At 34.4% G+C, this 24,432-nt stretch overlaps 1 protein-coding gene across 2 annotated transcripts; it reads right to left on the bottom strand.

Moving 5' to 3' along the window:
- Positions 1 to 3,476: 3,476 nt before the first annotated feature.
- On the bottom strand, positions 3,477 to 22,620 carry LOC150075360 (sterol O-acyltransferase 1-like). Of its 2 annotated transcripts, none has more exons than XM_090388767.1 (14): positions 22,319 to 22,620; positions 18,845 to 18,938; positions 18,444 to 18,586; positions 13,993 to 14,055; positions 12,488 to 12,595; positions 11,366 to 11,517; positions 10,114 to 10,241; positions 8,989 to 9,064; positions 8,539 to 8,635; positions 7,518 to 7,791; positions 7,315 to 7,413; positions 5,475 to 5,607; positions 4,436 to 4,578; positions 3,477 to 3,675 (listed from the first exon to the last, which is right to left on the bottom strand). In XM_090388767.1, exons 2-14 carry the CDS (start codon positions 18,887 to 18,889, stop codon positions 3,610 to 3,612), a joined length of 1,527 nt encoding a protein of 508 aa, XP_090244893.1. In that variant the 5' UTR covers positions 18,890 to 18,938; positions 22,319 to 22,620; the 3' UTR covers positions 3,477 to 3,609. The 2 variants fall into 2 exon arrangements, with proteins under 2 accessions (XP_090244893.1, XP_090244894.1); XM_090388768.1 differs by having other exon boundaries at positions 22,360 to 22,620.
- Between the last annotated feature and the right edge of the window lie 1,812 nt (positions 22,621 to 24,432).

Genomic DNA, 24,432 nt, shown 5'->3' with positions numbered 1-24,432 from the left:
TTAAAAAATGTCAGAAAATTAAAAAAAAAACGTGATTGGTGGTCCTCCATTTTTATTTTAAAATTCCTTTAACTATTCCAGGTGATACAATTACCACCAAACCCGAAAGCCTGAAAAGCGTTAGTGATCATAGTTTAAAACACCGAAATTTCACAAATGTAATTTAGATCTGTAAATAATAATAACAGCAATAGGTGGTCTGAAATAAATCGATATATTTTAAAAATTATTCGGAACTTTTAAAAATTGGGAAAAATTTAAAACTACGATAATAGTTTAAAATTAGTTTTATAAAAATAATTGATATCGATTTAAAATTCTTGGAATTAATTTTACATTTTCTAATTGGAGGACACGTTTTGGAAGCGCCATCTTTTGACAGTTATGGAAACGAACATAGTGTAGGAGAACTGAAAGTGAACTGCGGTGGTGATTTTGAAATGAAAGAAGATATATTCCTCTGTGGGGTGAATACGCTTTATACACAGTAAATACCTTTTGTACGAAGCGTATTATTTCAAATAAATTTAAATATAATGGACTGAATATATTAGAGTTAATTCCAGTATTTTTTTTTTTTTTAACAATCAAACAAATATCCTCCATAATTATTCACGATACTGTCTTTGGGTTCTGCATCAACATAAATTAATAAATATTGATAAATCATATATCATTCGAAAAGTCTCAACCAGAAATTCAGTTTATGATATTAACCATAATTTAATGAATTAATTTTTAAATACGAAATTAAATCATATGTTTGCGCCATGGCCGCCATAATTGTTCACGTGATTGTACACGATTTGTCTTTGGGTTCTGCATCAACATAGATAAACAGATATAAATAAATATATATAAATCATATATCATTCGAAAAGTCTCAACCAGAAATTCAGTTTATGATATTAATCAGAATTTAATGAATTAAATTTTAAATACGAAATTAAGTAATTAATGCGTTTGCTCAAATGACTACTGAAATCAAAATATTACAAGTACATAGCTAACAGTTGAATGGGTAGTGTAATTAGTGGTGATCGAGAATTTTTTTAATGGCTTGTCTAAACGTAATGCAACGTTATAGTTCTGTGCTGATTTTATCATTCTTAATTTGCCACAGTGAAATGTGATCATAAGAGCTTAAGTGAACATTGCGTATCATTCACGTCGGTACAGACCACGGTCTACCCAAATGCGAGCACTACTGCACTTTCGCATTGGCTAGTCATTCATTTAACAAGCTTTGTTCAAAATTGCTTTGGAATACGTAAAGTGTTTTTCTTTAGATTATCTTCGGACATGTTAGTCTAAGCTTTTGTATAATGTAACTCTTCCTTACGCATGCGTACATTAATGGCTTCTCTAACTGCTGATGCTCATATTAAATTGTAATATTCCAATTCGTTTACGATAAATCGAATAGATTCACGAATCGCTAAACTGGCAATTCCGAATATTTAATTGACAAATTATCACTCTTGAGACGCAGAAACGTCTTCCAACAACACAATTAGTCTTAACGGAATGCTGGCCTCTTAAACGCGATGTCAGCGCTACCCTGGATGGGATAGACTCAAGTCCCTCATTAAGTCATCCAATTCTTGCTGATTAAGGAAATGTGGCATTTTATTATAAACAGGTTTCTGAGGTCTTGATCACCCATATGCATTTTCCAAAATAAGCTCATAAGCAATACAAAAGTTTATGCTTTGGACCAGTATAGTATCTGCAATCGTAGCAAACTGAAAAAAAAAAAAAAAAAAAAGACCTTGGTCCAAACACTACCTTATATACTGAGTGATCACTGAATTATGACCACCCAACTAACACGGTATTAGGCCACCGTTCGCACGGATAATTTGCCTATTTGCCAAGGCACTGACTCTGCTAGATGTCTCAAGACGTCCGTTAGTATCCGCAGCTCAGCTGCCTGCAAGGCTTACCACAGTGTCGCAATAGATGGCGGTTGCATGTCTATGCGCCTCACTTCCCGCTCCAAAACATCCCCCACGTGTTCAATGGATTGAGGTCAGGCGAATTTGGAGGCCAATCAATGTGGGTGATATCTTCGCTGTGTTCCTCGAACCACTCGTGCACAGTGCGGGCCCGATGACCCGGTGCATTATCCTCTTGGAAGATTCCGTTTCTGTCAGGAAAAAAATCAACATGGCAGGGTGCACATGGTCTCCTAAGACCAGTCGGCAGACTTCACTAGTGAAGCATTGGTCCATACGCACCAGGGGTCCCAGTTCTTGCCAGCAAGACGTGCTTCATATTAAGCAACCACTGCCACCTGCTTGGATAGTGTACACCATGCACTATGGGTTCATGGACTCGTGTTGCTTGCGCTACACACGAGGGCGTCTGTCTGCGTGTTGCACCAGGTATTCCGACTCATCAGACGAGCACACTTGTTTCTAGTCCTCCAGTGTCCAACGAGCATGTTGTTGAAATCACAGCATCCGCAGTTCAAGATGATCAGCGGTGAGGAGAGGGGTGACTCTTGGGTAATCTGCTGTGGACCCTCATAGGTTTGAGTGTGCGGCGCATCGTCATTTGGGATATTGTTCTTGCATTCCCCATATTGTATTGCGATGTCAACTGTCGCAATATTCTGCCGTTGAGTCCGTACAACGCGATTCACCCTTCGCTTAACAAGAACATCCGTAATGCTTTATAGTTCTGTCAGCGGGAGGTCGTTTGACCCGTTCGACAACATTCTTTGCACATCTTAACCACAGTGGGCTGTGAGCAACAGACAAGGTGTGCCGTTCCTATGTGGAAGCAACCGACGCAGGAGCTCCCACAATCATGCCCTTTTGAAAGTCCGTGATATCTTTACTATGTCCCATAACTGCTATTTTAGATGCTAGAGCTACAAAGATGGGATAGTCATAATTCAGTGATCATTGAGTATATATCAGCATTAGTATGTCACAAAAATATAAAAACTCCAACTGCCACCAATATGTCATAAATTTTTTTTGTTTGTTTACATAATCAGTGTAAATACGATCGTATGTTTGTCATAATTACACTTGGAAAAAAAGTCGATAAAAAAGAAAAACAAAAGTGGAATATTTGGTGTGTACTCTCCTTCCTTCTCAAAGGTGCAAGAAAGAAGGAAGGAAAGCAATTTTTTATTTCCATTTAATTCTTAAATGGAAATAAAAATTGTCTATATTCAAGACCATAGCACTAAATTGATTTGGCTGAACTCCAGATTATGGGTACACCTTGTCATCGCGTTGCGGGCATGGCCAAATTTGGGACTGATTCAAGCAAAAATTAGCCACTTCCTCCGGAGGTGTACTCATAATCTGGATTATAACTATTGATTTTAGGATATTCTGCCGTTGATTCTGTCTATATACAATTCATAAATAAATTAGCAACATGTTTTGATATGTTTATTTCAAACATACAACTTTAAACCAGTTACTTGAAGTCTAGGAATTTTACATTTTCTGTGTGATGTAGGCTACGATTTCTTACGAACTTGGTTTCTTGTTTTCTCTCCTTTTTTTTGGGGGAAGACGGGAAATAAAACTGAATTTTGGCTTGTCCCATAATGTGAACTGTTCCTCTGCAATTTGTTCCAAAATTTTAACCCTTCAGATCAACAGTAACGCAGCTCCAGTGACGAGGTACAAAGAAGTCGACAATAGGAGACTAAAAAAAATAAATAAATAAATAAATAAATAATAATAAATACTTATTTAATAAAAAAAAAATAACAAAATAATTCGGCTCACTATAAACAGTACTGAGAATAAATATAAAAGACAATTTCTGTTAATTAATAATCTATCACACGTAGATTATTAATTAACAGAATTCTAATTTTATTTTTTGTTCGACATAGTATTATATAATATTACATTTTATATAGGTACGTTCCCCTTATATACAGTATTTTTAATAATTTTTATTGTAATATTAAATTTAAATTAAAAGACACGTTACATCGTTATGTATACAAATCTGCATATTTTTCATTTCGAACTAATCTGCAGAATAAACTAATCTGCATACATGTATAACAGGAACTATGACAGTGTTCGTCTTTCTCTCCTTCTCTCTTACACACGAGTTTTATAATCATAGATTTTTTTTAAAAAAATAAATATATAATTTATTAAATTAATTTAATTAAATTAATTTCTGGTATTTAATTTTTCGACTAATATATATCGACTGGCGTGGGTAATCGATGAAAATTAGTGCATCTGTAGGCAACTCGTGGTTAAGGGAAATTTATTATGTTTTGAGTATTAAGATGGTTAATCATTAAACGTTTACCAAGATCATGGAAATCTTGCTTGCAAAAAAATACAACAGGGCAAGATAGCTCTCAATTTACTAATTTATTTTATTAGTCATATAATTTTGCAATATTAAAATAATCAAAGTTTTAAATAACGTTACTTACATGCTCTGTCGGACAGTTGACTCTTGAATACCATTCCAAGCAGTAAAGAAAGACTACTAAGCCAAACCCATAAATTAAAATCCCCCACATGAAAATGTTCCACTTTGTAGCGGTTTTGTTTCGAGTGACAACTACAACCCACACTAAAAAAAAAAAAAAAAATGTCACAGGAAATTTTATGACCAACTCCAAATTCTATCACCAACTCCAAATAAGTTGAGAAAATTAAGCAAAGTAAAACATTTATCAGTGGCTTTGGATCCTACAGAGCCAAAATAAAAACTTTTATGTTTATACATCAGGATAAAAAATTTTTTTAATGTCATAATTCTTATTATTACAAATGAAATTCTTATTCTAATTGTACAGTGAAAAAAGAGTAATTTAAGCTGTAATGTTTATAAATGCTTTAAAATAAAAAAACAAAATAAAAGATAAAAGTATTTATTTAATAATAGATTTGTTTCTAATATTTACTTTTCCAGTCACTACTTGATTAAATCATAAAGTGATTCAGTCCTGCACTGACGTCAGAGTCATGTGATCATTAACCTATTCTAAACACTTTGCTTTCAGCTCATTTTACATTCTGTAAAATGAGCTGAAAACTAAAAACTTTCTGTACTCAAATGTTTACCAATAATTTGCATAATTTCAAGTTATGGGTGGCTGTGAATTTGTGCAACAGAAATTCTTAAGGGAAGACGAGTGAACAGAAGAAATGGGCTAACCTAAGAGCATGGAATTTGGTATAAAGGTCCCTTAGAACAGGGGTTCTTAAACTGTGGGTGAAAAAGATTCTGGGGGTTGCAGCAAACATTGATAAACGTGATTAAATTAAATATTTATTATCAACGTATGCTGAGACTTTAGTGTTGATCCAAATATAAAATGTAATGAAAATTCGTTCATTGGCCTGTTTTCAATGGATCATTATACTCAAATTTTAATTTAATAGTTTTATTGCAATTAAAATGTAAAACGAGTACTTTGTAAGCTACTTAAAAATCTAAACAGAAATGTAATTTCCAATACTCACTTCCAACTGTGAGGTAAGATGTTGACAGTACTGGATACCAGAACTTGAAGGCAACTGCTAAACCATATTCATGAAGTAAAGCTGAAAGGATGAAAGTCGTGAACAGAGATGCTCCTCGATGTCCTTTAAACAACTATAAAATAATAAATAAAAATATGTAAACACATATATTAACTAATACCGTTTAATATAAAGACAAACACGATACGAATATTTCACAAAATGAATTCCAGATAACATGAAAGTTCAATCGCTTAAAAGAGTGCAATTGCAGTGCCATCTGGTGGAAGGAATACTGGTACAATTGAATTTGATATATATTTTATTAATTTTTTTACATTTGTTTAATTTCTAAAATTAACTAAATGCACAAGGCATAATACGTTAAGAGCTTAATATCTATATAATATCGGTGTAAATACACCATAGATAACTCTTAAGAAACTACGACCAGCAATGTGATGGATCAGGGTTCGAATCCCCCAGGGACCCTAGCGGGGAAAAAAAAAAAAAGAAAGAAAAAATCGGTGCCCAAACACACCGCTCAACCTAAACAAGGAGATCTCATTGACACAGCCAGAAAAAACAAAGGCAGAAAGATAGACAAAGAAGGCACTCCATTACAGACACGACAATGACCTCCTTCATTAAGACTACATAGATAAGATGGCTTCCAACGCATGGCTCACGACCGTGAGGGTCTTCCCCGAGACTGAAGCATTCATGCTCACCATCAAAAATCAGGTAATTAATATCAGGAAATACGCTGCCAAAGATTCCGGAGTGATTGATGACACATGCCAACTGGGATGGAACAAGTAATAACCATCCCTATCACCGACATGGTCCCAAAGAGCCTCCATAACAACCTAGCAGCAATAGGCCTCCCAGAGAACACTAACATGGAACTGTAGAAAGCCGCGATCCTGAACACCGGTAGTATAGTAAGAGAATTCCTCGACCAACAGTAATAATAACAACAATAATAGTAACCGGACACAACGAACCACCCAATGAACTTGGTACCAGTACCCACCAAGGGGTGGGGAAAAATGCCATAAGAAGAAAAAAAGTAATAATAATAATAAATAAATATTTAATTAGATCTTGTAATAAACAACTTCACGAACTTGACGGTCTGGAATAGATTATACCATTTTTAAAAGCTTTATTGGGTTTAAGTCAGGCGATGTGGATGGCCACATCATAATTTGCAATATCCCAGCTGTTTGTTTAGTTGCTAGAAAGTCCGGGTAATATAAAATTTCTTCCACAAAGTCGAAGTTCAGAGGATTATGTTCAAGAATGTTTTTATAGCCTTATTTTCTTAAAATTCCCTCAATTCTGACGGTGCCCACTCCAGAAAAACAGAAGCAATCCCAGATCATAGTGAAGCCGTTCTTGACTGTAGGCACTAAACAACGTGGCACCATTTTAACTTCAGTTGATCGTCTCACAAAGTCCACAGTACGTTTTTCTACTCTTCAGTTGTCCAATGTTGATGACTCTTAAGTCTTAACCCAAGCCAGCCATTTCTTTCGATTTTTCGGTTTTAATAAGTGTTTTCGGACTGCTACATGACTATTACTCCTTTGGACTGCTACTCCTTTAAATGAAATACCTAGTTTTTTGATTTTTATATATAGAAGAAACTATTTTAATAAACTTTGGTATACAAATTGGTCTTATTTTAATAAAACTTTGAAAATTAAGAAAAATGAAACCTGATTCCAAACTTTCAGGGGGAGTGTAAGTAAATGGTTATTTATTAACTTTACATAACTAATCTGGAACCCTAAGGATATTTTTATTCATTATTAAATTTATATGATATACTTACCTTACATAAATCTCGATGAATATAGTTATACAGCCAATCGTGAACAACGATATTCCACTTTTTATAGAACTGAGAAAAGGATGTACTGTTCCACCAATCCTATAGCAGAAATACACAACTGATTTATGAGATTCTCAACAATCTTTACCACAGCAAAACTCAAATTTAGTTTGTACGATTTTCAAATTCGACTCACCACATACCCCATAGAATTTTCGATCACCAAACCGTAGCATCTCTGCAAAGGCATTCATCCAAGAATGTAGCACAGCATACATGGTCAAAAATATGGCTAGTCCAGCAAATATCACGCAAACAGAGAACTGGAATATCAAGGCATGGGGTGTTACGGGATGAAGTCCTGTTTCACGGAACATATCCACAATGAGGCGATTGAAGACCATGAAAAGGATGAATACGCAAGCGAAGAAATCCAAGAAATGACTCAGTACCACAGACCACACAACGTGGAGTGTACTACAAAAATAAAACAAAATAAAAGCTGAATTGTCAGTTGGTTAGATAAAAATAGGATGATGCACCTATTGCTGTATTAATTTTTGAAATAATTCCGAGGAATGTGATAAGAATAAAACGATTAACATTTTTATAGTACCTTGAAAAAATTCCCGGGATGGTTTCCATTCCTCGCTCCTCCCTCCCAGAAATGAATGATTCATTGGTGTTTTATAGAATCCTCATCATACGCTTGCTGTTACAATGAAGGCTCTCAGAAGGAGGCTTTAACAATACAAGAATATGCTTGGCCACTGATATTTTAGCTTTACCACAAGCGAAAACCAAAATGTGACGTGTCAGGACCGGTTCTTGGAGGTTCAGAGAATTCAACGCACTTGGGGTCAGGACTGAAAAGGATCTAATCTTCTTTTAAAAGGGGACCTCAATCCAGAAAGAGAGATCTCTTGCTTGCTGTCCTTTTCTTAAACATTAATTCTCACAAGTAGATGGTAGCCCCCTGTACTCTTGGACTCCCCTGTGACGTGTCACCATGCTCGTTTGCACGTGGACTGCAACTGCCAGTCATCCATCAACTCTTAAACATGTCAAGACTTGTATACTATATCTAGGTAAGAGTATCAAAGTTGGCATAACGTGTTTTCCATCTCCGGGAGATTTTTTAAGATATATTTCAAGGAACGTTTTGCATGTTCCTGAGCAACTTGTAATAAATAATAGAAATCTAAGATGGCATCAAAAACTTACCGCGGATAAACATCCCGGTAGACGAGAGCTGGGATGAAAAGAAAATACAAATACTGGTTGAAGTCAGGATATAGTATAGGCTGCCTTTCATCGCTATCTGGTGAAAAAGACCATAATTAAAATTTATTAATAATTATTGACTTACTGTTGTATAACAGAATTAACTGAAAGAGTATTTAATAAAGCTGTTCACGGTATGTTTGCCATGACTAGGGGCGTTCTTGGGTATGTGGCGTCCCCTTTAAATTTTTCTTCATATGTATATGTTTATAAATATAAACTAAGAATTTTCTGCCTTCAAAAAAAAAAAACAAAAAACTCTTGATTCTTCTAGATGCCATGGCAAACACATCATGAATTATACACAGCAAGAGAAAGGCTGCTTATCTTTAACTAAAAAATTTCAGAACCTAATTTTTAATGCGAAATTTTTAAAAACAGATGCCTTACCTTGATGAATTTTGTATTGTAAAACCCTTGAAACGTTTTCTCGGACAAATGAGTGGCTTTTCATTGCCATACGAAACTACCAAATATAAAAGTTTACAATAAGAATAAAAAAAAATCCCATTTCAATAAATATTATGCAAATAAATGAACTTATTTATATCTGTAAACATTTATGATGACCACGATGCCATCATCATTTTCTTTTTTCCTTTTTTTGCGGTAGCAGGATTCAAACTGCATGGATAATACAATGGAAAACATATCTGTTAAATTAGAAATCTCAGGGACTAATTTTATTCTTGCTGGCTTTTGTGTTTATTCCTTATTGGTGACTTTCCTGCAGCTGCAGCATTTACAGTAGACTTTATGGAGAGAAGAACATTGTATTTGACTCATTAAATAATGAGTCCATTATATAGGACATTTTTATCAATAAAAAGCATAGATTTTGTTCTATCACTTTAAGATCTTTAAGTTGTCCAGAAAAACCACAATTGGTAGTTATTGCCATCTACATTTAACATGTTTGAACACTATAATGGTAGGTGCTTCTCATTTCCATGACTGCTAATTTACAAGCACTGAAAGAAAAACAGTTATCGAATTTGTTCAACCCAATATATTAAGTTTTCTCTTGCGAGTCATTAATCTCCACCAGTTTTTAAGGATATATCATCAAAACATGAAATTCACAATCCTTTTATTGGAGAAGAAACTCCAAACAATTCGCCAAAACAGGACCTAATCCTGGCTTATCAGCAATGTTCAACATTGACTACTTCGGGGTCTTTCTGTTTGAAAAGTTCAGCTTTCTTCTCGATAGCTTGTAACTTCTTGGATTCTGATGACAAATATGAATGCAAGGGCCTTGTCTATAACTGTCCAAAGTGTAATTAATATAAATTAACAATTTTTTTTGTTTACTTCCAATGCAATAGTTTTATTGTATAAAGTTATAAGATTCTGTAAGATTATTTGATATACAGTACGTGACCAACAGTTTGAGAGTCTATTTTTAATAAATTAACACATTGCTAGGAATAGCATTTTATATAATATAAATGCTGCAATTTTAAAATAATAATAATAATATACATTCGTTAATTGAGATATCAAACAACTTACCATTTCTGATAAAATTATTAGAGAAGAAACTGGAGGGATATTACGTTTCACTATAACTGCTGATGGCAGTGTGAGGAAGGATATCAAGTATACAATATACATGAAAAGAAACAATTTATCCACGTCACCTAAAAGTAGAGAGGGAAAATACACACGTGAAAAGAAGAAAAATTCAAAATGTAAAATTAATATATTAGTTAACTGACTTTTTTTCATTAACTAAGATTTCATCAGGTTGAGAAGATGGCGTCAGAGAGAGTCAAAAGTATAAGGGAATCACCAAGAAAGAGAAGAATGTATCCACCTCAGGACCCTGGGTGTGCCAAGCCCATACTGAACCAGGTGTGAGTATGGACTTGGCGACGACTGGTGGACAGCAACCTAAGGCACTGGTGGCTGAGACTACCAAGAATGGCACTCTGGGATGAATTCATTTAATCGCCCCAAAAAGACATTGCTATGAAAGTCACCACAAAAACAGGTAAACCTGAAGGTGTTCCTGTTTAATTTTGAAGTGAAGTCCCCTAGAGGTATTCAAAACCTTTAGGAGACTCCATGCACGCATCTAGTTTGCCAAAATTGTAGACGATAGTCTCCATAAAAAGAGAACTCCTGGTTTCAAAATCTCATTACTGACACTAGACACCACTTGAGTGAATGAACTTGGAATATCACCCATGAAAATTTGTCCATGAAAACACTTGTTACAGTTCATTGAGATGATGCTATAAGGGAAAAAGATGGCAGACACAATGGAACAAGTTATAGAAGGAGATTGTACTGAAGAATACTAACAATGTAAATATTTATCATTAAAGAAATTAATGTTTTACACATTCACAGAACATTTTGACCAAACCTTGTTTTTCATATTAAGAAAAATAAATACAATTAGTGTGAGGTGGATTTTTGAATAAAATTCAATAAAATTTATCAAGTATCAACTTCAATTATGTCTACCATCACAGACTATAACTACTCGGTACACTTCAAATATATTAATTAAATTTCGTAACCGAATAAGATGAATTAAAATTAATAATATAAAATATTAGATTCAACTGTACAATAACAATTTGAAAAGAAAATACCGCATAATATTCTTAAATTTGATAACATGAATCTTGAACCTTTCGAATTGGGATAAAAATAATTATTTTTTTCTGAGTGCCAAAAGTTTATGTGAGAATAATTATTAATAATTTTCAATTATGGCAAATGCCATATTTTGATATGGTTAAGCAATTCTCACCTTTTCTTCGGCTACCAGTTCGTTTGAAGGCCCAATAACAAAAAGCAGAGTAGAATGGTATCGCTGTACAAAATTTCATGCATATCCATACAAGTATCACCATAGAGAAGTCTCCTGATGCACCTATTACCATTGAAACATCTTCTCGGAACCTGTGAAACGTGACTAGCATAAAACATTTTCATCAATAAGTTTCATAGGTTTATCGTTAAAATCTGAATCTCAGCACAAAAGACATATATTTCTCCTTACTACTTATTTACAAACAAGAGTTAAAAGGAGTGTTTTGAATAAAAGATTTCGCTTTCCCCATCTAAACGCGACAACTGTTTTACCCAACCCACCGTACTTATAGAGAATTTTTCTATATTTGTTGGGGTTATTATAATCGAACCCTAACCCAATGTTTGTCAACCTTCTACTTCTAACGATCCATTTTTGGCTAACTAGAACCAACAAAACCATTCAAGATTCTATTCTGCCTGCCTAGCCGTTTGTTTTGATGGACCATGGTTATGTGCTCTCTGTACACATCTATATAATAATTTGCTTCAGGGGTCTCTGTCCAGAATGCTCTTTGAACCTGAATAACTCAGAGACTAAACAAGCTTTTGATCTGATTCCTTTGGCAATAAGGTTTATTTAGCAGTAAAATTGAGGGAAATTTTTTTTTAATAGTTCCGTTACAAAACTGTTGAGTAACAGTTTGGTTGAAATATATATTTTTTAATAGATTTTATTACCCGAGTCCATCTCACTGAAAATACCTTAGCTAGCAGCGAAGGGAGCTGAGGGAGGAGTTTTCGATATTAATCTTTACTTCTTCTCTGAAACACTTTTGGCGAAATATTTGTCAGGGGTACACCAGTTATGATATGGCTTTCTAAGTCCCTGCTTCTCAACCCACAGAAACAAAGTAGCATATCACTTTAATACTGTGCACATTCTGTTTATCAAGAAGCTGATAAACAGAAAGTATGCTGGGAGGAACGATAATTCCATTTCTGGAAGAAGTCGTGATGCTATATCTAACAGTATGCGTAAACACTAGTGTAAATGTCATATTTAATCAAATCTGAGACATGACAACATTGTGTTCTGTTATTAGAAAGAGACACTCACTGATTGAAGTTCAAGATGTAGAACAGGATTGCGTTGATAAACAGCAAAACCATCGAGGCCACGCACAGATTGTAGATAGACATCATGTGACTGACTTTCCATAGGTCACTGGAAAGTAAATAAGATTTGTATCACTGACATCTAATTCACTTTTCAAGCATTCATACAAATAGGAACAACAATAATTGTAAATAAAATAAGTTTTTGTAAATCTAGTTAACTTCTGGGTCTAAACATAAACATTCATAATGGCAATTTTTTGATTTCTAAATTATTAATTCAAACTTTAGTTGTATAATTTCATTAGTATTAATAATAATCTCTCAACTTCTGACGATTTCAAATGATCTTCTTTCTTCTCACTGGGTGAATCTTGTCCATAGCAAACTTTGCGGTCTCCAAGATGGTTCTTTCCCCTACACTGAGTGGAAAAGTCATCAATCATTCACAAAATGGCTGAATTAGTCGGTCTCAGGAGAGAGTAGCTGTTTTTTTTCCCTAGAAATCAGAGTTTTTCATCCAGAAAACACCAAATCGATCAGAGAATATGCGCAGTTTACAGACATTATATACTGCGCAATATCGTGTAAGTTGTGCTGATGCACCTTAAACCCTACAACAACAAGACGGTCACTGTCACCAATCAGTCGAAAAGCTAGTGGACTTCCAAACTGAACTGAGCCTTTTTGGGAGGAAAAAAAGAACCAGCAGACAGAATAAATTTTTGACAAAAGAGCAGATCTTTAAATCGACTAAAATAGTAATGATCAAAAGTCATCATGATGCTATGCTCTGAAGAGAAAAGGAAAACAAACCATATTATAATCAGAAAGGAATTGAATCCATTCATCATCTGGACTTCGATCACTTCTCAGCTTACATTGCAGATTCACTGACAGTCAAGATCCGGTATCACTGAATTTTACACTCTTAAACACATCACATTCCATAGACTCTATTGAAATATCCAGGCAATAACTGTATATGCATATTCTTTGTGAAAATCGTTAGCATATTAGATCCATGTCGGAAGATTTGAAATCGCATTATTTGCATACACTATGTAGGCAAGTGTGGCTCAGATTTGTGGAGAGAAATAGCCGGTAATATTACTTTTATAATATTTTGTGGTTTTTCAAAGGGTAAATTTTTATAATTTTTATAATTTACCGATTGAAAAACACAAGATGCGATTTCTTTGATGAGTTGGACTTCCCTGCTTCAGCGTTTCCCGTTTTTGTGATTCACCAATACAAAACTGTAGGGACCTCTAGTCTGAAAGTATATTTTTGGTGTTGAATGTACGCTGTTATAAATACTAAATGCGTTTAATGAAATATGTAATCATACAAGAAAATGAAAACCAAGAAGTTTCGATGGTCACTTTTTTACATGAAGACAGTTTATATGAAATCAAAGAGCATTTGAACTACTGCTATATAAGAGGAATAAGAAATTATTTAAAGTAAGAAACAACAGATTAGTTATAGTTAACGAAAACTTACGTTAGTTCAGAATTCCTCAGGCAAAAAACTTTGGCTGGAAAATCTTCTACTTGAGGAAGATTTCTAAAAAAATAATAAATAAATAAAAAAAATAATAATAAACAAAAGAAGTTTAATATAATAATAAGCCGTAATAATAATAAGCTCTATAATAATCAGCCGTCTTTCCCAAAAACGGAAGTTTCATTTATAAATTATAGTATTCCCATATGTTTAAGGGACGAAAATACTTTGTGAATCTCCCTAATAATTTGGTGCCATGGCCACGCATTGGAACCTTCAAATTTTCATAAATTTTCCACACGTTGAAACCAAACTCGTGGAAACTTGGCAATTAGTAACGTGTTCTATTATGCAAGTAAGTTATCGATGAATTTATTGGTCTATAAATTGTATTAATTGCACATGTACAACTAATCATGGAAGAGGTTGTTCGCACTTTGACAGAGTTATACGGTTTAGGTATCTGGTTTCCAGCAGAGTAACAAGACACCTGCCACTTTCATATTAGCAAAGCTTTTCTTTGGTACTTCATTTTTGATATTTGCGATGAACAGTTCCAGTCAATGTTACCTATTGAAAATCCCTTATCTTAATACGTACACAAACACTGTTTTCTTGATTTACAAGTAATATCAAAAACTAGTAATGTAAACTGTATATAAGAACATTATCCAAAACGTTATGCAGATAAACTTTACCCTCTTCGATAATCTCGTCCTTCGCACGTAGAATAATCTGAATCAATCCTTCAAGCATATCATGAAATACTGATACAATTTATGACCATTTATTGGATGCTTATTAATTAGTTGAACATTTTAAAGAAGAAGAGTAAAGTTAAATTTTTACTCTCTTTCAGCAAACAGTTTCAGTAAAATTATATCTCCTGGAATCCCTGCACGATGGAGGCCCTTAAATTTCTTGGAGACTTGCCAAAATACATCCAGTGTACATGTACTAGTTGCCTTAAAAGTAAGATTATTTGTTTTCACAATGAGTCTTTCGTCGATTCTCAGTTGCTAAATTCAACAAACTAGTAGTGTAGTAAATATCTGATAAGGAATCTATAATAATAAGAGGCCGTGTGTGTGTCCATTAGCGTCAGAAAGTTTTAAATTAATTTGTTTGGAAAATCCGAAATATTAATTTTTTTTTTTTTTTTTTTTTAATTAATGTTGTTGTTATGAATGAAATTGGTAGTCATTACCAATTGAGTCATTAGCAATTTTAGGTCTCCAGATCTCGACATTCATGAAATCTAGAAACCCGAAAAATTAGTGAATATTTTTGCTCAAAGGGATTCTTTTTTGAGTTATTAAAATTCAATTATTATTACCTCCGCAAGAGAGCGCCACCATCGACAACCAGAAGTAAAGAAATAAATTATTCTCTCTGATTTTTATATAATAATTTAATAAATAAATTATTATTGTTATGTTTTTTTGTTTTTGTTTTTTTTTTGTAATTATAGAATTTTCAATAATATGTAATTATCATGTTGCTATATTTGAAATTATTTTGAAATGAGAAGAAAGCTATAAATTAATTTTCTAAAAAAATGGCTTCAGCAATTCAGGGAAGAGAACAGAACAAAGCTGTTTTTAGAGGAACAGAATTAAATAATTATAATTATTAAATAAACGAAATAACGAATTTATTTAATAACTAAAATGAAAGTATAGTTATAATATTCATCAATAATTTTTATTTAATATTTGATTTAATATTAATCAGGTTATAAAAAATAAAATAAAATAAACAAATATAAAAAAAATAATTATTAAATTATTTAGGAGAATATCTTCTTGCCGTCACAGCGAGTTGCATTAGTATTGCACTACGTTCAAACAAATGACATCACAAAAAGCCGCACGTTATGAAAATTAAAAGAAATAAAAGAAAATGTCAGTGTACAAGTCGGGTATAGCCTATTTCTGTACACAAATTTGAGAAAATTGGGTTTGCTACTTAGTGCATCGATCTCATATTGTGGAGGAATTTCACCAAGGGTTGCCTTGGTATTTCACTACTCTAAATAAAAAGCATTGTTCCCATGGAGAAGTATATTGCTTTTTGTGGTCTACATCAGTGGCACAACTATACATTCTATTACATTCTGTACATCCACTGTTCTCCATTGGAGCAGTGTTTTTGATTTTGGGTAGTGCAATACCAAGACGGCTCATAGCGATGTGTCTCCACAATATAAGATCGATGCACTAAGTAGCAAACTGGAATTTCCATTAATCACAGTCTATCACATGATAGACTGTGATACACAATGCCATTTGGACAATTGTGAACGTTGGATAATCACAGTCTATCACATGATAGACTGTGATTAATGACAGATTAAGGACCAATCGCAGCACTTGAAGAAATTTTTATAATTTTTTTTTATTGAATTAAGAGAAAAAGTTCTTTTCTTTTTTTTTTTTTTTTTTATCAAAGTAACTCAATGCTAACTTACTGTTTACTAACCATATTAACACCTAAAGGGGCGGATACTGGATATCTTGATGTCAGCTTCCTTCTTGCCAGTTATTTCTTCACTATATAAATTCCCTGGCTAATTTTTTCGGCCATGAAGGGAACTTTGCCTTTGTATATATATTTGTCAATAAAGATTTTATTTATTTACATACGATGCTCATGTGTGAAGGGTATTTCAGAAGTTTAATGAATGGAAATACCAGCAGTAGTAATTTGCGCGAATGAACTCCCGTTACGTATATTGCTGTTATCTACTGTCCAGTGCAAATAAACGTCACGGAAAACTTGTATTCATGCAGTCTTCGGGCAATGAACTTCACGCGTGCCTAGAGAAGTGTGCCTACACGTGAAGTGTGCCTTCACGTGTAGGCACACTTTTCTCATCATGAAATAGATACAGATTATTATGGAATTTAGTGTTTATTGATTTCTCATCATATACTATAAACTTCTGAAATGATCCTCCTAATGCCTTAAATTAAAAAAAAAAAAAAAAAAACATGACACTGTTGGAGGTATTCACTTACAAATTAACACTGCTTTAATTAAGCTGAGTTAATAAATCATTTTTACCAGTAAAAATATTATATATTATTTTATAAAAATAACTCTAATGTCAGATCTCTGATCTGAGTTTTTCTTCTAAAATAACTGATCTCAAGCTTTTGTATTCAATTTTAAAACTATCCACACTTAACGCGAGTTGTATTGCCAAGATACCGTTCAATAAATAGGACAGGAGCCAATATTTCAACATATCATTCTTCACATCCAGGAAGTGAATGTATGTCTAATTTTAAAGCTGCGGATGTATACGGTTCCGCAGTTTTCGCAACAGCACACAAATGTAGTTTGTAAATTGAATGACTCTATCGAATATGAGCAATCAGCTTATATAATGGTTTACCTGGTTTCCACTCCAGTAATCATATTTATCATAAAACTCTATCAAGGTCACTCAACAGCTGGACTTAGGGAATAATTTCCACATTGTTTATTTGGATTTCAGCAAAGCATTTGACTCAGTCCCACATGAGCGGTTACTTTATAAGCTGGAAGAGGTTGGAATCACAGGGAAAATTCTTAGATGGATAGCTGAATGGCCTCGGGGCAGGAAGCAAAGGATTGTGATAAATGGTTATTCCTCAGATTGGGTTGATGTGAGAAGTGGGGTTCCCCAAGGATCAGTATTAGGACCACTTTTGTTTTTGATTTTCATAAATGACATCGATGAAGGGATAGAGGGCGTGATGTCTAAATTTGCAGACGATGTAAAGATTGGTAGAGTAGTTAATGATCACCGCCAAGCAGAGCTTCTTCAGAGTGACCTAGACAGACTTCAGGGGTGATTAGAAAAATGGCAGCTATGCTTTAATCCAGCAAAGTGTAAGGTATTGTACCTGGGGAACAGTAACCCCAAAATAACTTATACACTTGGCGGAACTGAACTAAAGCCGGTAGTGGAGGAAAGGGACTTTGGTGTTCTATACGGTCAGACATTGAGTTCTACGAGCGTTGTAGACAGGTTGCAAGGAAGGTCCATGGTGTCCTATCGATGATTTATCGAACAATCGCTAGAAGAGATAAGGACGTCATAGTCCCGTTATATAGGGCTATTGTTAGACCCCACTTGGAATACTGTGTTCAGGTATGGAGAGCGCACCTAAAGACAGACATTGTTCTTCTTGAAAGGGTCCAAAAACGGGTAACTCGACTGGTGAGATCGGCAAAAGGGCGTCCATATGAGGAAAGACTTCGAATATGTGGGTTGCAGAGTTTGGAAACTAGGCGCCATTTTTTTTTATTTGCCCCGGGCGCCATCAACTCTAGAAACGCCTCTGTTTTATACTTTTCTGGGTGATTTTATTTTTTACTATTAAAAGAAATGGTGTTACTTATTCTGCCTAACCAGTGTGTCAAGAATTTTGAACTTAAGGAATACATCAAATACGTACTTATTTGTTTTTATACAATTCTTAACCTTGTTGCTTGTCCCTTCAGCTAACTCTGCTTGTCGTTTTTGTAGTTCCACCATCAGCCGGTTGGTGGCGAAGGAGAATTTTCGCTCGACATCGTGAACGATACTTTCTTTTAAGAACTGCGAATGAAAAAATAATATTAAAATAAATAGATAAATATGTAATGAAGAATAAGCTATTCATGACGTATCTTTTAAAAATAATTATTTTGCACATCTTTTATATTATTTAACGAATAGAAGTAAACAGAAACTAATTAAAAGTTTTAAGTTAAAAGCTGCTAAAAGTGAGATTATCAAACCCAAAGACCCCGGTCAAACCCAGAGAGGTGGTAACTGTAGCTGGATGCAATTTATTGATAGTAGAGTTATATTTACCTCTAATGTTTGCCTCAATTCTGAGATCTCCATGTCCAGATGCATATTTTGAAGTTCCTTTCCTTTTCGTTTTTTTTTTTTTTATTTTGTCAATCTGAAAAATAAAATAAGAGTATCCTCATTATATTATAGCTGTAGTGTTTGATATCAATTAAATCATAATCACTTGAAAAAAAAAACTTATATTAGTGTACATTAAAACAAACATAAGACAGCGGCTCTGACAGGACTTGTAGGAAATCGAGCTTTGAAGGTACGAGTAGCTGGACAGCAGGAGCAGTCCCGGGCAGGGGATAAAGAGACTATAGCCGCCCCATGATCAAAATAATGTGGATTTTTTTATTTTTAACTTTTGTATGATGATAAAAATTTGATAGTCTTATTGGGGACATAGCTGTTAAAGAGGGATATATACTGTATATTATTTTTCCCCTTTTTAACTGCTTTATCTCTTCCCTTTAGAATGAATGGAAAAGAAAGCATGTTTCCTATTAACAATTTATGTCAAATATGCTTGAACAAATTAACACTGCAGACAAAAATATTCACTGACAAAGCAATAGTTAGTTAATCTTATCACTGATTTATTGTTTGCTATTGCTGATATTTAAGTAGGTATTTAGTTAGTTATTTATTGCTATTCACATTTATAGCTGATAGGAGATATTTGCACAATTCAGAAACAACGTTACATAGCATCTTATAATTTCAAGAGGGAGATATCAGTGCTTGATACAATATATCTAATTTAGACAGTAATCTGAGTTTTCTTACTGAGTAAACATATGTCTGAGAAGCCCGGCTTTAAGGATTACAGCTGTATTCTATAAACTTACCCAGATTTAGGCCTGGTACGACTTTCAAGGATTTTGAAGTTTAAAATTGATTTAGTTGATTATACGAAAAAAAATCCCCAGAAATGTGAGAACTCTTTTCTTGCTTCTAATGTATTTATATTAAACATTTTGCATCATCTCTTTGATACCCATACTATACATACTGAAGTACATGTGTACTTTGGGAAATACGTAATACTGTATATGGATGTAGATGACCATGAATCCACATATATTTCGTATAAAGGTCTCTAAGAATATTCTTCTAAATAAGTTTGAAATTTTGAAAAGGATTGATGTTGCTGTTCGAAATTTGGAGCTGTTTCTGTAAGGAGGGTTGGGATTTCAGAAGCTGTGGATATGGACATAAACGATTTCAGTTGATAAAAGTTTACTTTACCCGGAACTATACTGGGTTAGGTTAACTAGATTTATATACTGGTAACTATTGCAATAAAAATGCTAGTTATCAGCAGCAGTGGTCTAAGGAAAGGGATGGCAATTTGCATTATGATTATTACTATATCTGTCCTTCTCCAACTATAGTGGAAATTTGGGTTTTGCAACTTGATAAGTATTATGGTAGTTGGTTGGTTTTTGTTGTAGGGATTTTTAGGCACATCAGCAACTTAGGCCATGTTGTGCCGTAAATAACATGTCTGTAAATTGCGTGTGTTCTGTGGGTGATTTGCTGTTTACTGGACGCCAAACCGCTTATGGGAGAAAAAGCTATGCTACCTTCGCCTGAGGTCGACTAACCCAATCACGTTGCTTTTGAGGAATAACCTTCAAATTAAAATCTGGTTATGTCGTAACTACTGTAATTCTCTTTCTATAGAAAGCATAGTTAGGGCAGAAAATTTTTGCTGGTTCACTGTATTTCACATCTAAACATACGTAAACTATCAGTTATGTTTTACTTTCTCATTCTATACAACTACTCTTTATTTGTTTCTTAACATTGCCAAAAAATTGCGAGGCGAAAACATTTTTGATATGAGTTGTCTAAGTCCAATATTTTTATGGGAATCAGTCATATGCTGAATAAGCTTGCTTTCTTGCATCATATGCCTCTGCTAATGCTAATGCTAATCCGATTTTGTCCAGAGATCTCCTCGAAGTAATAAACAGTCGAGACAACTAGTTACCATGGCAGTTGTAAGTTTCTATGCCTTCAATTGTTAGGGTTTATGCCGAGGCAACCAATGTCACGAGGCTCCAGTATATCATGTCTTCAAACTGCTCCTGTTACTGAACTAACCGCAAAGACATTACTAGGGCAACCACAGCGTGTAATATACTGGTGTGCAAAATTTAAAGAACAGTCAGGTTTTCACCTGTAGCTTCTCATAGGAGTGGCCTGGGTATGGGAAAAGCATACTAAAGGAACCTCGTGAGGTATACAGAAATGATGAAGGAAACAACGCCGAGACAACAACGGAAACAAAATAGTAGAGAGGGACTTTATTCAAAAACGGCAACATAGCACTGGCTGCCATGATACAGAGGCATCACTGCCAAAGATGGAACAAAGAGAAGAGCTGGTCTTCAGTAGGAATTATGGCCGCCCCTAATGTCGATGCAGGCTTTGCACCGCCTGTTCATATTTAAAACAATGTTTTTGATAAGTTCTTGGGGTAACATCGTCCATTCCTCTGTCAGCGCCATCTTCAACTGGTGAGTGTGGACGTGCTGCTATGTGTCTCCCCAGAGCGTCCTATACGTGCTCGATGAGATTTAGATCGCGGGAACGGGCAGGCCAATCCATACGAACAATGTCCTCATTTTCCAAAAACATATCACACAGCTGAAGTGCGATGGGGTGTGGCGTTATCATCCATAAACACGAACTCGGGGCCAATGGCACCTCGGAACAGACGCACATGGGGAAGGATTACCTCAGTACAGTAGCATGCACCGGTTACAGTACCGCCTTCCAGTATCTGGAGTTGTGTACGTCCATCCAAGATAACGGCTCCCCAGACGAGAACACATCGACCGCCATATCGATCCCTTCCAGTCACGTTTGCGGGGTGATACCGTGTGCCAACCTCTCGTCAGATTAGCTGATGTCCAGAATCGCTGCTGCGACTGAATCTACTCTCATCAGTAAAGAGTACCTTAACTAAAGATTTTGTGGTTGTAACCTTTAGAAACAGGTGCTAGTCCTTAAGTTTTTCACACCGGTGTATATGCATCAGTAAGAATGATGAAGAAATGCACCGGTGTATATGCATCAGTCCTACTGCCAAATTCAGAAAAAATTGCAAAAAATCAATATTACAACTCTCTCAGTCCCCATGTGACTCACGGAAAGTTAAAATGCTATTGTGGAAAAAAACCAAAAATAAATAAATAAAATAAGGACAGAACACTAACATTTTCGACAGGGCACAAAAAAACAAAAGGGAATGAGTGAGACTGAAAAACACTTTGTTTATACAGTATAATCTTCAGAGAATACTTTAAAAGGGGGAAAAAATATTAAAATGCAGAAAAGCGTCTTAATACTTTTGGAAAGGCTAAATTTACAGTAGTCATAAATCTGAGCATCAGAGTTATCATTAAAATTTATGGCCATTAATTAAATAACCAGGAAAAAAATTATTATTATTAAATTCTAGAATTTAATTCTAACCTGGTTCTTAAATTTTCATACTGTATTAAGTCAGACCCCACCTGGAACAGTATTTAAGGCACAGTTTTAGAAAGCATAAAAGTGCCGGCAGAAAGTGCACCACTCTTAGCACTGCAATACACCATAAAAGCAAGAATTGGCTATCACTCTGTTTACTACCAATTTCGTGAAGGTTTCTGTTTGTAGCTGATGGTCACCGTAAAACATTGATGGATAAAATTGCGGAACTAATCCATGAAGTTCAGCGATCGAAGAGTCAAATGACTTCCTATGTTCCACTGCTCAGATAACAATTCGTCTGGTTGTACCCTTTGAACTGAGTCTTGTTTCCAGTGCTATCTACTGATTAATAATCACGTGATGTCCTGACAGTTACCACATTACCCTAGTGACACATGAACCTCGTACAGTCACGGGATCAGTTGTGTAATATGTTTGAAGGCTGCTGAAGCCGCGCGATAATTTACTATATTTTAACCAATACTTGAAGTATAAAAGAAGCTTTTTATTACGCTCATAATATATTTTTTGAAAATTAATAATCTACAGTTTGTGTAAATTTTTAATTTATAGAAGCTCACTGTTAATTCATTAGTAATAATATTATAACTGCCAGTTTGTAGTTTTCTTTAAAAGAATTTGAAGAGTTTTTGAATAGTTTGCCCATATTTATAATAATAATAATTAAAATTAAAAAGATTCTAAACTTAAAAGATGTGAACGTGCCATTAGATGGCGCTTCGTCGTTTAAGAAATACAGACGAAGATGGAATTGTATTGTAATGCGAATGTGTCAAGAGTTCATGTTTTTTTTTAGAATCTTAATCTTAAGTTTTATTGATGTCTTATAAGAAATGCAAAGTCAGTTTAGTTTGTTATATATAATTTGCAACAACAAATGAATCATAGGAAGTTTCAAAAGCATTTTTGATGACTTCAACTGGTGAGTATGTACAAACTCAAATTATAAAATCATTGCAAATGCAACTGTAATGAATGCTCATAAATTTAATATTAATTTTATTTTATTTATTTATTATTATTTTTTGTTGCATTCGCTGTACTGCATATCCACAAATTTTTGTGGTACGTTACGCATCAGTACTCACACTTGCATTTAAATGAAAATAATAAGTATGTGATTTTCTAGTCTTTAACAACAAAATGTAATGAAATGTGTGAAAATGTCTTGTACTTATTTATTTGTGAAATTATAAACTAAGTTGGTAATTATATTACTGTCTTTTCGTCTATCAGTTGTGAATTAGAAGAATAATACGAAAAGAAATGGAAAGTATAACTTACTAAAACTTACTACAGGTTGGTTAAAGGGATTGTGTGTGTTAAGCACCAAAGCAACTAAGGCTATGAGGATGTCTAAATTTGGTTAACGGGACAAGTAAAGTTATTGGATGTATAAAACTAAACTTTATCTTGGATTATTTGAATCAGTTTCCTTATTTCATTACTAAGTAATGTTAATTACTGTTATTCTTATCGTTAATAATGGCAGTTCTTTTTTCCAAGTTCAACAAACAGCAGTATTTGACGAGGGGAGGGGATGATGATCATAATAAGGGATACTTTTCATGGGAGAGTGGCAGCGCATAAACCAAGCATTACGAACAGCAGTCAGCGGTGTCATTAATTGGTGCAACATGGGATGTAATTGGATCATGGAGCAGTGGTAATCGCTGGAAATCTGCTGCCGGGGTGCACAGTGTACCCCTGCAGCAGATTTCCAGTGATGGGTTATATGGATGGTTGTGCGGGAAACCATGAAATCTGAGGCCCACCTTAGCATTTTTCACAATTCCATGTCCCCTGCGATGTGGCCATTTTTTTAAAAATTTATTTATTATTATTTTTTTAATGTAAACCCACGTTTGTTTCAACAGAATAATTCCTGGTGCTATTCGTACAATTTTGAAATGGATGGCGCAGAGTTCTGACTTTAACTCTATAGAACACTTATGGGATGAACTGGAAGTAAGGGTCTCGTGGGTAGCACAGTTGGCATAATCACCATCCTCCCCACACCAGGTCGAAAAGACCCCAGGTCCATTCCCGTCAATGACGCAAGGAATTTTTATAGGCCTTTTTGGCAACGTTCA

The sequence above is a fragment of the Mastigoproctus giganteus genome, chromosome 14 (assembly GCF_048544385.1).
Source record: "Mastigoproctus giganteus isolate SK-2022 chromosome 14, ASM4854438v1, whole genome shotgun sequence".
In the NCBI taxonomy this organism is placed as follows: Eukaryota; Metazoa; Arthropoda; class Arachnida; order Uropygi; family Thelyphonidae; genus Mastigoproctus; species Mastigoproctus giganteus.
Note: the sequence above shows the minus strand (reverse complement) of the source record. Positions and strands in the feature narration are given on the sequence as shown.